Here is a 16193-nt window from a genome sequence, read left to right on the forward strand (position 1 = left end):
CATCTAGTTCACTGTACATTTTGATACTCTGTCCCAACTATCTCTGGAGCAAGGCCGCGCATAACGGCAGAAAAGGGGGGCGATCGAGTGGGCAGAGCGACGCAGCAGTTGCGTTGGCTAGTAACTGCAGCAGTTTTACCCCCTACATTCTATCTTGTTGCCTCTCACGTGTTCATTGCTGGAGCCGTCTCTACTTGCGCAGACTTGTTCTCGTTCGGTTCCTCCTGAGATGATAACTGGGACAGAGCATAGCCGTAGTGCAGGTGTATCCTGATGTCAGGCTGGTGCAAGGAAATGACGTTCAACCAAGTAGACGTATAGCGGTGTACAAGTTCAGAAGATTCAACAAATGCCTGTTTGCTTCTTTAAACGTTCATTTGATTAGTTAGCACGCACCACGTGACCATACACCACACACTACACCGCTCTATAACGTAGTGCAAACGGTGGAGACACCAAATCGACGAAGTAGACGACTCAGTGTTGCACCGTCTAACCAACTAGACGAGCTTCAAGGGCGCAGCAGGAATGATAAATTACGAAATACCAATAGTTCCTTTCGGAATTAACATACATATTTTCAACGAAACATTATATTTTTATGCCCTACAACTGCAAACAGAAGATGTTAAATCACTAGAAAAAGTACAGATTAGAAGAAAAGCTTCATTAGCTGAATAGTTCAAGTCATTGATTACATTGCGGAAGGGTAGACGACAGTGAAGAAAATGCGCTGGCAACTATTACTTTCACCTATTCTTAAACCCTTAGCATCTCTAGACAATTAATCCTGACGCCGACGCTGACTTATAAACCAAGGCAGACACAAATGCTTATGAATATCAATATTTGTTTGTATTTACAAAATGGGGTATACTACCAGAAGAGTTAAAGCTTCAATTTTATTATCCACACCAAGTAAACCAAAAACACCTTTCCCGAAACACCCGATGAGTAAGAGAAGAGATCTTTCACCTCCGATTATTATTATTACGCTAGCACTAAAACCGGACAGAAAATACAGAAATTTTGGTTTTGTTACTCATTTGACACGCTGTTTAGTGTGGTTCTTTGCTGATAAGTTCGATAAACACTTTAATGATGCATGGTTTTACAGTTTGTTGTTTTGACCTTTCGTACCAGATTCAAATTACATGTATGTATTTTGCTATTTGTTTATACCAAATATAAATGTATTCGTGAATTAATATTTTAGGAGATAAAGTTGTTTTTTTTTTAAAACGAGTAGAGGCGCAAGGCATGTTAGTGGTTCGCATACCACTTTAAACTGTAGGTCCAATCCCGATTTGCCTGTCTGTGAATAAGGTGGAAGCAAAAAACGGAAACGAAGAGACTTTTATACATGTGGAGAATTATGCTGGACTTTTTGCAGCAAACCATCTCAATACTTTCATACCACATTAATCTCTCATCAGGATGCCCCCTGTTCGATACCCGGTGGAGGCGCATTGCACAGTCGTTCCGATCTAACTCTAAACTGTAGGTCCAGTTCCGATTAGCCTATTTGTGCATAAGGTGACTTAACACAAAAAATTCGAATTCATGTTAATCTCTCACATTAGCATAAATTATTAAGAGTAATTCAAAATTTAAATTTTAAAAAAATGCTCTCTTCTCAGAAATGAAAGAAACGGTTTGACTTGTTATTTTAAGTCCACTTTATGCACAGATAGGCTAATCGGGATTGGACCTACAGTTTAAAGTGGTATGCGAACCGCTATGGTCCTCCATCGGGAATCGAACCCAGGACCTCTTGATTACAACGACACCTTACCAGTACGGTACAATCTTAGAGGGAGAGTGTGTGGATAAATGACAGTAAAGAAAATTACAGACAAAGATTAATTTATTGGTTGATTTAGTGCACTTTACTTCTCTTTTAACTTTTGGCTAATCGCAAAGATGAGGATAAACGGTGATGCAAAGAAATGGATGAATGACGAACACATACAGCTCCACATAGAATTATGGTGGGTGTGAACCAGATGTCACAGCCTCGTTAATATGCAAGATGCAGGACAGGGTACACTACCTGGAAGTGAGTTACATTTGAGAGGGTCGGTCACCCCTTACACCCCTACAGGCGGAGCGGCAGGGGGCAGAGTACTGAAAGAGAGAAAAAAGGGTTGAAATATTTTTATGCAACCATCACTTCAACCGTGCACTAATTTTTTTTATATAGCCTTACGCTTCGTTATTACACGACTGTCTGAGTATCTATCGTCTTCTTTAAAATATTAAGTTGCAAATTCGACATAGCCTGACATTCAGAATTTCAATGAGAGTCAATCTGCTTAGCAATTTCCATCGGTAATTTGCAATTTATTTGTAATTGGAATATCAAAGAAAATAATAACGATGGCGATGAAGGGCCCGCAGACCTCGTGGTGCGGTAGACCACGAGTAATTTAAAAAAATAGAGTAATCTAGAGAGAGAGAGAGAGAGAGAGAGAGAGAGAGAGAGAGAGAGAGACCACGACATTAAATGTAACTGCCTTCCCGAAATTATTCACTCGCCATCCTGACCCACTAGTATTTATTTATGGTGTCCTTACTGTTATCAGTAAATATAACATGAGACACTACAAGAATCGCCCGACCCTGTGGCCGAGTGGTTAGCACATCGCGCTGCGACCCCAAGGGTTCCGGGTTCGAATCCCGGTCGGGCTTGGTTGTTTGTGAATGTCCATTCATCAATTTCACCATTTCATCACTCATCCCCATCTTCGCAAATTAGCCAAGAGGCACAAAACGTGAAGTAAAATAAACTAAATCAATCAATCAATCAATCAATCAACTACAAGAATCATTATTAAATGTGCACGTTGTCTTGACAGAAATATAAGTTCCCAGAATTCGAGTTATCAGTTCTGTTGCAAATGTACAACATTTAAACTTATAATACAAATCAAAGATGTCGTAACGTTTCTAATGCTGTAGATAATGAAAATATATCTAACTGTTACTATATACACTTATTACACTGAAAACATAAAACATATTTATACGAAAACTTAATGGCGATAATTTGATAGTGATTAATTTACGTGTTATGAAGTCCAAATTATGGAATTTGACTTATGTACAAAAGTAATTTAAGTGCCTTTTTAAGACAAATAAAGAAATGTCGCTCATTTTATGTGGATTACATATTATGAATGGGGTCTACCTCTATTAGCGAAAAGTTAATTGAAAAGAAAAGAATTAAATACTGCATTTTTCCTTACTCGTTCACCGTACAAAAACACGATTAACATACGAGGGGAAGTGAAATGAAAATCTAAATTTGTTTTTGTTTTTTATCTAGTAGATTTCTGCATGAAAAGTTGAACAAGTTTGCTCAATTTTAGTATAGACCCATTGCTGATCCACATATATTTTCAAGTCTATGTTAGTGCCTGTGTATCTTAAAAGAAGAATATTGAATTTATGTGCAGTCAGTTATGAGCCACCGCGAAGGTCTTTCCACCCATTCGCGTGAAGACTGAGGCCATTGTCGACTTCCTCCTCTATTTGTAAACTTGCTGGTGTGGTAAGCATGCATATAGACATTGAATTTTCATTTGCTGTAGAATGTCTATACGTTTTAGGCTTTCAGAGGGCAAGAAACAACTGCACTTTGCTGGTGCATGTGTATGCAGGATGCGTCATCTTCAATATGTCAAAAATGTCGTTTTAAAAGGGTCTCCATTATCGCACAGTTCTAGGACAACCTTCTATTCTGACGTCACCGAGATATGCTTTTATTTCTAGTCTAAATGCCTAACTTGTTAGGTTTTGCATTTGCAGTGTATTTATGCTAAGAGAACCAAACCTAACAACATAGGCATTCCTTTTCTGACGTCAGAACGCAAGGTTGTACTAGCGTTGTGCGATAAGGGACACCCGTTTTAAAGCTCACTTGATCAGTGTTGCAGCCTTGAAGTCAATTTGTAAATAACAGTTGATACCTCATGTAAATTTGAGCTGTCATATAATTATTTATCGGATTTTTAAGGTTTTAATTTGATTCTCCCTAGTATATTCTGCTGAATAAAGAATGCGTTAGTGTGGTAATACTACTGACTGAATACTATTTGGAATTATACATGCAGTGTGCCAACTCTATAGTAAACACGTGTACTTAACACTTAACGCTTTTCGTTTCAGGTATTCGTAGCCACCGCTCTGCTTGCTTCAGTCCAAGCCTTCCCAGGTGGGCCACTATCTCCAGGATATCCAACGTCCCTTCGCGCTATAGCTGCTGCCCCCTTTGCTGCAGCTGCACCCTATGCTGCAGCTGCACCCATTGCAGCAGCAGCAGCACCGATAGCAGCCTACGCACCTGCGCCAATTGCAGCGGCAACTGGTTATCACGCAGCAGCTCCCATCGCCTACCATGCGGCTCCAGTCGCCACCAAACAAATTGACTATCATGTAAGTACGGGTTGACAGTGCTACCAGCATTTGTCTATACCCTATCTCTGGAATATCTGGAGAACGGGAGAAATCGAGTGGGCGGAGCGAAGCAGAACACGCTGCTGCAAAGATTGGTAACTGCAGTCGCTCTTCCCCCTCCACGCAATCTCGCACGTGTTCATTGGTGGAGTCACTACCTGCGTAGAGACTTGCTTTCGTTCTCTTGCTCCAGAGATTACCGGGACAGAGTATAAGTGTTGCTTCCCACACAAGCATAATATTCCTGTGAAAGTTGGTTTTAAGCCCACTTTGTGCTCGAATACGCTATAATCTGGACTGTATTTGCAGTTTATACACGCATACGAATCACTATGCAATGTGTCTCCACCGTGTCATTACAAGGCGACATCGTAACCACTACGCCATCGGAAAGGTCCTCGTAGTACTGTTGCTGATTTGCATGGACATTGGAGCCTTATAATCACTGGCGTACGCAGAGGGGGCTGATGGGGCTACAGCCCCTACGAAATATTGAGAAAATCAACATTTTGAAATAAAAGCGGTGAAGATTTCAGAAAAAAAGAGAGTGGTAAATGCAACCCCCGATTGTCATTTTTGAGAGTAGAGAGTTCTAAATATACGATATATATTATTGTGTATCCCCCACCCCAGAAAGCAAATAGGTACTAGCTATCTCTACAATTCTATCCTCTCCCGGAAAAAAAAATCCTGCGTACGCCAGTAGTAAGTCTTGGGTTAGCAACATCAAATTATAGGGATTTGTTTTGAAAGGACGCATGCAAACTCCACCTAAATCGTGTAATTCAAGGAGGATATTTTTTAAAGCAATTGACGTACCGAAGAGGGTGGTGTTATTGGCGTACACGCACATTTTAACACAAATTATAAAGAATGGTTCAGAGGAAAGATCTGATATACAGGTCACGGGATTCCTTCTTACGCGATCGAAATTTCAGTGTGAGTTTAATACTATGGACATAGGCGTGCGCCTCTTGGGGGGTGGCAAGGGGGGCAGTTGCTCCTCCTAATACTATCAATTAGAAATTTAGTGTGGGGAAATTTTATTATCGTTATTAAACAATATTATTCTCTTAAATATGAAGTATTTTCAAACCGACGAAAGTTCCAAGAAACTACTATGTAATATTTCCTATGTAATGGGACTATTTCACTTCGTTCCCCAGCAAATTACTTATTATTAAGACTAATGCATTTCATTCGTTAGCCTAGTTGCGTTCCACCAATGTGGTAGCAGGATAAATTGGAAATGAATACATTATGTATAGTTGTTTTGAATCTGCTGTACAAAATAATGAATATGTGTAAATTGAAATGAACCACTTAGATGCAAAGTAAGGAGGGGGACAGAGAATTATTGATCCACAGAAGCTGGAATTCTTCTAATAGAGTAATTTCTTTCGGCGTGTCCGGACACAAACTATGTACGACCCTGTTTAGTACCCATCAAAGCAATAAAACAGTGAGATGGAATGAGGGTTTCTTTCCTCCGGCTGAAGTTTCATCAAAGCTATGGCCCCCTTAATCAGACGGTCTACGCACGCCCATGACTATGCCTTGGGAATAGTTGTTTGCAGGTACTGTTTGCAGAAGACAGAGTTTCTCACATCACGAAAGCATCTCAAGATATTATTCCCATGTCCAGAGTTCCAGTTCTCTCAGAGAACTAGAGTCGTATATAAAATGTAAAAGACAATACAGGGGAAAGCGTTGCAGTAATGTACTCCAAAAGACTCGCGAGCAACTAGTAGGTGGACTCCTTTCACACATAAAAAAGAGTATGAGTTTTAAGTTCCCTTTTATGCACAGATAGACTAATCGGGACTAGACATATAGTTTAAAGTGGGATCCGAACCACTATGAGCCTCCACCAGGTATCGAACCCGGGATCACTTGATTACATAGCGACGACGTTATCACTACGTCATCGAGGAGGCGCCACACACATGTACTTTGACGGAAGCCGATATTTCACAATCACACAAGTTTGAGATTCAGGCACCATAGAGAAGTTCACCTGAACAGTTAAGAAACTAAATTTGCAAGTAAGATGAGCAAGGAGAATAATAACATTTGTCTCAAGTAGTTGGGAGATGAATTCTACTGTCGCCGCGGACGAAGAAATCTGTAGCTCGAGCAGAAGGTAGACCGCCCCTTTGAGAGAAGTCTGTCTCGTGTTTCGCAACACTCTACCCTTACAGGGTCGCTTCTGGCAGGAAAAACACAAATAAACAACTAAATGGCTCGTAGTCCTGGGTTCCCATCCCGTTCCTCACCAGAGCGCTCGAAACCAAAGAATCAATCACAGGTAAGAACTTACTGAATTAATGTTGCAGGCTGATTGCTGAAAACTCGCAGAAATGGGCTTTATACATTTATTTACATCAAACAATGCTGGTATTCTTCCATTAGTTTGCTAATTTACATTATTTACATTTCTCTAATTTGAGCCCCACGGCTGAACCACGGCGTGGAAGCACCGGCGGAACCGCCTCGGGGTGCTTTTTCTGATGGGAGTCCCTTGAAGACCGAAAGATCATGCTCTCCCTTCTGCTATACGTTTCACACACACACACACACTCCCTCACTCTGTCAGAGAGGCCATATTTATACTTCCGCCCTCGTCGCACGGGGCAGGGCTGAAAGTTCAAATCTTATAGGCTCTTTTAAACTACACTGAATCAGGAATTGTTGTTGGCGAGGCCAGCACTGAACGCGCTGAGCCACCGAAGCGGCTCTATTGCCTTCATTAAAAGATAACAGTGCTGCGATTTCACTGTTCCGAATGTGTTGAATGTTAAAACCTTTGAATTGAGGCACCAGTCAAAATATGAAGAATCAAGTTATCGCATTCCCAATACGTTTCCGACTGAATAATGTTCGCACTGTCACTACCTGCCTTATTATACATATAAAACAAGTCAAATATTGAAGTTGCCCAACTGTTACACAACACAAGAATTACATATACAAACAATCTGCAAGTGTCAAACAACGAAGCATAAGACGATATTTCTTAGCTGACGTGTTGATGTAATGGGGACAAAATCTTGTTCAGAGGAATTGCCACGAGTTAGAACAGGAGTGGTCAGTGCTTTGAAATTGAAGGTTACGAAACGTTTTGTTCCCTTGCCACATTGATTCGATTGCGACACGGGCTTCATTTCTCAAACCCCCAGCACTCCATCTTCGTTAGTGTCACTCAAGGTGAGATAGCAGATGAATGCGGTTGAATTGAAGGATCCGTTGAATGAAGTTACCACACATCACTAAACACGAATGGGGATTCTATTGTCTGATAATTGCGCTGGTGTTTCAAAGTTAAAAGTTTCAGAATCAATTTCAATCATTCAAATCCCAGTGTCGAATAACTCCATGAGAACGACAGGATGATACCTTTAGAGTAGCTTACTGCTTGAAAAATCAACCAACTAACAAATCAATGAAATAAAATAGGAAATGTATTGTCTATTTTGAGTTCTCGATAAAATAGAAATGTTCACTTAGACATATAATAAAATAATATCTGGTAGCAAAAAAAGTAGCGAATTACAGATCGTATATGCCAGTGTAAAGAGCAGTTCTGAAATATGTAAACCCAGGACGTTGGGCTCATCAACAAGGGCAACTGGAAAATTATATGAACAAAATATTTGTCTAATCTAATGGCGATTATGCTTTCCTAGACGGGATATACATACTTTCCAGATTGTGCAAAATTTTATATGGCTGGAAAAATGAAAATGTGTTCGATACCCGGTGGAGGCATACAGTGGTATGGATCCCATTTAAAACTATAGGCCCAGTCCCGATTAACCTATATTTGCATAGAATGTACTTAAGCCAAGAACTCTCAAACCATGTGAAAAAATGATTGGAAAGCGGAGAACCCTTTGAAAGTTTGGAAGGCTATTCGTCAGAGAAGCTCATGTTGAAGTTGGGCATGTTAAAAATAGTACACATGTAAAAATTTACTTACTATTCTTTGTAATGCAAAAAATATATATACCCACGTGTAGTTTGTAAAATGGAGTAAGTTAAAAATGTATCTTTTTTTATTTTAAACGTCAAATGTACTTCCGGGCTGACAGTGCGGTTTTGTAAAAAAATCTTGATGAAACACTATCTACCATTTAAAGTGTACTTTTTAAAAAATAGAACATGGTTTTTCCATGGATAGAAATCAACTTATATACAGTATTTCTCTTGTATGCAAATAAGCACAAAAACTCACACATTTATATCTCAATCTATTGTCAGAAAAATCTTAAAAGAATTTCATAAACAATAAATTTAATAGCAATTTTATTTGAATTTGCAGATAATTAAAATAATAGCGCATTCACTTTTCATCACAGCACTAAGTACAGTATGTATAAGTGAGGTCAAAGTAAGCGATTAATAACAAAATTACGGTTAATTTGCTGACTGTACGTGCTTGAATTGGTGCACTTGAAATAATGCTTGCAATTTTCTATTGTCAGTAAGTGATTTATAAAGAAAAATGTCAGATTCCATTTTTGTGCAAACACTAATCTACATTACCAGTTTTCTTTACTCTTAACACTATAAAAACTCGACTAATTTGCTTAAATACAAGAAAATCAAGGACTAATGTTTTATACTAGTAGACTAATTGTAAGAGTCAATACTTTAGAAGTAAACCCTATTTGGAAACCCATGATTTAAAAACTTGAAGAAAAATCTAATTTCTATTTGGCTATCTTTATTAATTGCTTGTGATTTGAACCACTTGATAGCAAAATAATAATTTCTTCCCGAAGAAGAAAATTAAGTCTTTTTCTTAAGGTAACATATTTGGGTACCTTTTTCAACACTCAATCCTAGATATAGTAAAAGTAATAAAGTTGACAGTAACAGTATACAAAGTTTGGAGCTGGTATATGTTTTTGAGAAACAATAAAAAATTTAAAAAAATACTCCCAAAATTGCAACAAATAACCATAACAGCTGATCTTGAAAACCTAGGTTTTCAACAGTAGGACAAATACAAGATATTTTGATTATGTACGTAGATACATCACATAACATTTTTATTTCCAAACCTTCCCACCCACAAGAAGTAATTTTAACTCTTCTTAAAATAGGACACAGCCGTTTCATACATGGTCGTTTGCTGCAAGGGCTAGACCCTCCAATGTGTCGTGCATGTAATACTACTTTAAGTGTTCAGCATATCCTTATTGAATGTGCCGATTTTACATTCCCCAGATAAAATATCAATCTTCCAAACTGTTTACCATCTCCATGTTAGGAGATGATGACAGTGTTTTTTCAATTGATTTTATATTTTTGAGAAGGGCGGGCCTTTTACAATGTTTCTGAGGAAGGTTTTAGAATATCCTTAACTTTTTTTTTAATGTATTGTGTATGTCCTGTGCAGATCACGTTACAACATTTCAGTTTTAACCTTTCCCAAGGGGATCCTTAAGCTCCCTTTTTAACATTAAGGTAAGAGTTTTAGGTAAGTGGATTTTTCTCGTACACTTACTGAGTGTAAAATACGTGCCGAAGCATCTAAAATGTTCACCCATTCATTCATATATAGTGCGTTTTGTGTGTATATGTGCACATGATCTGTTCAACAGTATGTCCAATACCTTTCCAACAAATGTCTGAAGGAATCTAATCCTTTTCATTGCAGTCTTACCCAAAATATGAATTCAAATATGGCGTGTCTGACCACCACACTGGCGACATTAAGAGCCAGCAAGAAGCCAGGGACGGAGACGTCGTGAAAGGCCAGTACAGTTTGGTGGAACCAGACGGCACCACAAGGACAGTTCAGTACACTGCAGATTCCCACAACGGCTTCAACGCAGTTGTCCACAAGACTGGTCACGCCGTTCATCCACAGCACGTGGCTGCAGCTCCAATCGCTATTGGTCACGGCTACCATGGATAAAATCATCATGTGTTGTTATTTTTCACTGTCTACTATTTCAATCTCTTCTGCTATTGGATCATGCAGGGTATCTTTTTTATTGGATAGTTCAAAAATGTGTCAAAGAACTTAACATGCATTCATGCACATGTCAACCATGTCAGATATGTTCTTTTGTGTTGTTTCATGACTCTTTTTTATTGTTATAGTTATCAAAAGATAACCTTACAACATAGTATGCATAAATCATTATGCTTTGTCGAAAAAATGCTCGATTGTTCCTAAGTTATACCAATGCAATGAAAGCAGGAAAAACAAAACTTAAACGATGTTTTCCTATTACTGTTTCAATTTGCATGTGCCTGTAAAGAATGTATTCTATGACAATGCATGTTTGTTAGGACGAAGCACAACTTAAAGTAAGTTGTAGTTTGATATATCAGTATTATTGAAGACTACATTTTAGTTTCCAAAGACTTATCTCATATGAATAGTTAGCAATATACAATTTGTGTTCCTTTCGCTACTTTGGTCATGAGCCCTGCGAAGTTAGTAATCACATTTATGCAATACCTTATGCTCCATTATAACAACAGTCACACCGAAATATATTCTTCTTTTTGCATTTACTATAATTCCATCATTAATTGCATATAGGTAGAGAGTCTATTTTTATAAGTTTACCCCATTGTTTTCATATTGTTGCTAATTGTACATTTGAATCGGAATGAATAAAATTTTTGAAAATATTTAACAATTGTAGTTTTCATAATCAAGATACATTGTTATCATTTTCAGTCCCATGGTCACCGGTTGTTAGAAGAATGAGAACCCAGAATGGAGCTAAAATAGAGGTATATGGTGCATATCAAAAGTTGCAGCTAATAAAGTGTAAAGTATTAATCCAGTAAACTGATTTTGTACACTATGTGCAATTGACCTAACACTTATTCATTTTCCAAAGGAAAAGTAATATTCCGATTTTCAATAATTATTTTTCAATTAATTTTTCATAAGGTGATCTTCAAAAAGATACTATTTTTGAGTAAAGATACCGGAAATTAATTTCGTGTTCATTTTAGACATAATTGTCAATCTATGTAATAGGCCCCAACACAGATTGTAGACCTGAAATTAGAAACAACAAATCATGTTCGAAATTTTTGAGCATTTTGCTTTATTCTGAATCAAAAAGATACTTAATATGAATCTCAGTTAATATGGTAGTCAAATTTTGCATTCCAGGTAGATGTGTGCAGGGGACCATTGGGCAAAAAGGAAATGTCTCCTTGAGCCTCTCACCATTATGCATTTTTGGTTACACTTGAACTTAGCATCAACTTAGGCCGTGTCCGAAAGGTGCAAGACCGTACTTGAAGCGAGCATCCTCCGAGTATGGTATTGGAATGCGGTCTTCAAGTCGTGGACTGGAAGTGAAAGTCTTTCGAATTGCACTTCGACTGCAGCGCCAAATACGATCAGTAGATAAAACTGAGTACTCGTTGTTTTCCCCACGTTTTAAACACTTATTTTTCACCATAGAAATCACATAGCATTTTCAAAAGTTCGTACACATATATTTCCACGCATTACAAGAACTATAACCAACAACTTGCTGGCCCATAACGTATATCTACCTGTGTCGCTGGCTTTCTACCTCCCTGATTTTAAACAAATGAACAACGACTGCCGAAACCACGTGACCTTGTCACCAACCATCTGCACTGTTAGTGTGCACTTGCGTGCTTCTGTTCTTGGCGCTTTCGAACTGTGCTAGGTGACGTCACTTCCGCCAAGCCCATACTTCAAGTCTGTACTTTGTACCTTTCGGACAGAGCATTAAAAGAGCAGTCAATTGCCTCATAACGATATAGATCCAAACGAGAGTAAAACCTGCTCAACATATTTCTAGACCATACAAGCAATTTTCGTTATTGAATAGTGACAAGGGTTGGATCTGCCCTCTTTACACGTTATTTATTTATTTAAAAGGGTTGCACGAGAATTTTAGGAAATTTTAAAGAAGATGTAATCATTAAGTCTTTGTAACCCAATAAAAACAAATCAGGAAAGACTAAAGCAAAAATATTTTTTTGAATGTGTTAAATAATGATATACAATGTGGCTATATGGATAATTTGTCTAAGAATTGTTATTAGAGATATTTGAGAAGCTTCAGAAAGATAAAGAGGGAACCGCTCAAATAACGTTAATCAAAAATTTAATTTTAATTACTTGGGTTTGGAGTTTTACCACGATATAAATTTCAAAAGACCCTATCAAATATTTTTGCATTTTGTTATGTGTTCTTGTTAATAGGTTCGAGTGAAGAAATAGTTAGGCTCTTAATGTGAATTAGCCTGAACATCCTGAAATAATAAAATGAATCAATGAACATATATTTTAATTTTAACAATATTCATATTATGTTCTGATGAATAGAAATAATATCAATACTAAACGGACCTCAGGTTATATGCATCGTATGAATTTGGAGGGAGGGTACAGTAGGTGTGAAGGAAGAAAATGAAGATGGCAAGTGATATCATTGATGGAGAACCCCTTCCGCATTGCATTTGTCCATACTCTTGGGTTGGTATGAGAATGGAGGAACGTAAGAATTCAGGTACCATGAACCTTTAATAAAATTATGCATAGCCTATGAAGTGTTCAGTATAAGCCACAGTGGCGAAGGAAAGAAAGAGTTTCAGTTCTACACAAAGGATCAATTTTCGTATGAACATGACTGTGGCGCATTCTTGTTTCCTTCAACTAGTTTTGCATAAATCCTCTTATCTGGTCGTCACTGTGCTATTTAAGCTTGTTGCTTTGGAGGGGTGGGGGGGAGAGGATGGCCAGCCAGTGGGGAATTTGTGATTTAGGAGGTAGGTTTGCATTCCCAAAAGATATTTACATGGAATAATGCTGATATTTTACATACATGAAAGTGATCAAATGAAACGTGTATGTAGGTTAAATTGACATTTAGTTTGAACTTTGAAATAGAAATTCGGTCAAATTTTCGGTGTTATTCGTTCGACAGCTCTTTTTATGCAAGAATTTGGGTTTTCTTACAATGTACATACAGGGTGTTTCTAAAGTTCAATTCCATCGCGTAGTTCATGTGAAGAAATGCCGAAAACGGCACCCATTGGGATTTTTTGAAGTGGGAAAAAGTGCGAAAATTGTGCTTACAAGGAAATAGTGCCACAACGGAAAACCATATGACCGCGGCGAAGGGCGTTCAACAATGAAATGCGGCATGCTCTGTTAAAAAGAGAACATGACAGATGTGAAAATAAGATCCTTAGGAAAATATTTGAACCTAAAAGGGATGAGGAGACAGGTGAGTGGAGAACTACATAATTTGTATTCATGTCCACATATTATTAGAATAATTAAATCGAGAAGACTTAGGTGCGCATGCCATGTGGCACGAATGGGAGAGGAAAGAGGAGTTTACAGGATTCTTGTTGGGAAACCTGATGGTAAGAGACCTGTAGGAAGGCCAAGACGAAGATTGAGGGGCAACGTTGAGATGGACCTAAAGGAAATCGGTAGGGATGGAAAAGAGTATATAGATCTTGCTCAAGATAAGGACAGATGGAAGGCCTGTGTTGCTGCAGCCATGAACCTTCGGGTTTAAAAAGGCTAGAGAGTTAGTTAGTTGACAGATGTGTGAAGTTGATGCAAAAGGTGTTCCCCAAAGGAAGCGAATGGGTCTGTTCAAGTCAGTGAAGGGTTAACAAGATGTGTTATCCACGTGATATGTGGAGACTGACAACCAAGAAGAAAGCTAATATCTGTAGTGGACATCACCATTACGTAGAAAGACAAAGATGGTGGTTGTGCTGCGCTAGGTTGCATATGTGTTCACTGTGTGCAGAGTGGAGGTGCCGAGGGAACCACATCACAGACGATATTCAAACTGTCTGCCATTAACTTCCACGCAGAGGTGAAAACGCCTAATCAACAATTGTCTAGTGCGAGGAAACAACCCCGAGGTGTCTGCTATCGTCGCTACGGCGACATTAGTGCGTGCAACGAGATCCTCGGTTGACACTACAGGTGTATAAGAGGCGTTTCATCTCTCCCCATAGATAGAAATCTTGGGAGTGATGTCTGGCAATCTTGTTGGCCACGGCACAGGCCCACCCCTACCAATACACCGATTGTAGAACAAGCCATTCGGGAAGTGACGCACAGTTTGGTTGAAATGTGGTGGTGCACCATTGTGTTGGAACCATAGTCTTTGCCTCAGTGCCAAGGGCACGTCTTCCAAAAGTTCAGGAAAAAGATCACGAAGAAATGCATGATTATGCCATCACACAGACGAACAGGGAATATGTACGACTCAGTCAAATGGTAATGCACTATCCCACACCACACATTAACCGCAAACATGTGCTGATAGTGTGTCACGAGAATTGCATGTGGATTTGCAAAATCCCCAAAGTGACTGTTTTTAATTTTGAACACGCCCGGCTTTGGTGAACGTTGCTTCATCAGTCCACAACACCCTGTTCGCAAAATTAGGGATAGTTTCCATCGGATTCCAAAACCAATGGCAAAACACCACACATGGGCCAAAGTCCTGAGGTAAAAGGTCTTGTACCTTTTGGATTTTGAAGGGGTACATCCCCTCTTCGGGCAGGACGCGACACACATTAACATGGGAGGTGTTGTGGGCACTGGCTATAGCGTACCTACTGGTGTCAGGACGATCCCTGACAGCATTTAACACCGCATCCACAAACTCATCTTTGCGCACACTTCATGGTCTTCCAATTTCTCGACGGGGTGGTATCACTGATCTTGTTTCCCGAAGTCGGGTATGCACTCTTTGAAAGAAGGTGTGCGACGGAAGCCTCCTATTTGGAAAACGTTCCTCATACAGACCCCGTGCTGCATGGCTATTACTTCCTGTCTCACCATAAATGAGATGCATGTCTGCCAGCTCTCTTGCGGTGTATGCAGCCACCCCTCTTGCTGGATATCTGCCGACCCGTAGACAGCGAACACTAGTGCACTGTACACGATGGGCCGTGCCTATCGATAACGCCTAGCAGTGCCTATTGCGAGGTTTGCCCAATTCGTAAAGTTCACGTCCTTCCACTCGTACGTATTCAACCGCAAACGTGTGATGGTAACCTGATGCGCGGTGATGCTGTTATCGCAGTACGTGAAGAACGAATGGCAGCGACCTGTCCTTTCCTGCCGGAAGAAACCTACTGTAACGTTTCGGCCTTTCTGCATGTGGTATCGACAAATATACAACAAATATCGACAACACACCATCGCGACCAAAAACATCGCCCATGATGGAGTGATGCTAATCACTGCATAAAACCCTCCACTACCCACAATGACTTCAACAGACCCGTTCGCTTCCTTCAGGGAATGTGCTTTTTGAATAGAGCATGCCGTATTTGTTTGTGAAAGTCCTTCGCCGCGGTCATATGGTTGGTCGTTGTGCCACTATTTTCTTGTAAACATAATTTTCGAACTTTTTCCCACTTCAATAAATCCGAATGGGTGACGTTTTCGGCATTTCGTCACATGAACTTCTGTGTTTATTTTCACTTGTAGAATTACCTCCTACGCGTTGGAATTGAACTTTAGAAACACCCTGTATAGTAAGTGTTTAAGTTAAGTGTAAATGTTATCATAACATTTTATGACCAAGTTTAGAATCAATATACTAAGGTACTTAGAACCGCAAGGTAATAGTTTAGTTCACATACCCTCCCCCCAGAAATCATTCCTCCCTAAATGAAATCACAAATGCACCAGTGAATGGCCATCCTCCAAAGCAAAAGGGTTAATTCGC

The 16193-nt window shown here is 39.2% G+C and overlaps 1 protein-coding gene across 1 annotated transcript in view; it reads left to right on the forward strand.

Moving 5' to 3' along the window:
• LOC146002583 (cuticle protein 19-like) overlaps positions 1-11110 on the forward strand; it is a 30612-nt gene extending 19502 nt beyond the window's left edge. Inside the window, exons 2-3 of the mRNA XM_083140523.1 lie at positions 4171-4437; positions 10124-11110. Coding sequence (XP_082996649.1) covers positions 4171-4437; positions 10124-10384 — 528 coding nt within the window. The 3' untranslated portion in view covers positions 10385-11110. The remainder of the gene's footprint in view (positions 1-4170; positions 4438-10123) is intronic.
• The last annotated feature ends 5083 nt before the right edge of the window (positions 11111-16193 follow it).

The sequence above is a fragment of the Lepisma saccharinum genome, chromosome 18 (genome assembly GCF_977018435.1).
Source record: "Lepisma saccharinum chromosome 18, izLepSacc3.1, whole genome shotgun sequence".
NCBI lineage: Eukaryota > Metazoa > Arthropoda > Insecta > Zygentoma > Lepismatidae > Lepisma > Lepisma saccharinum.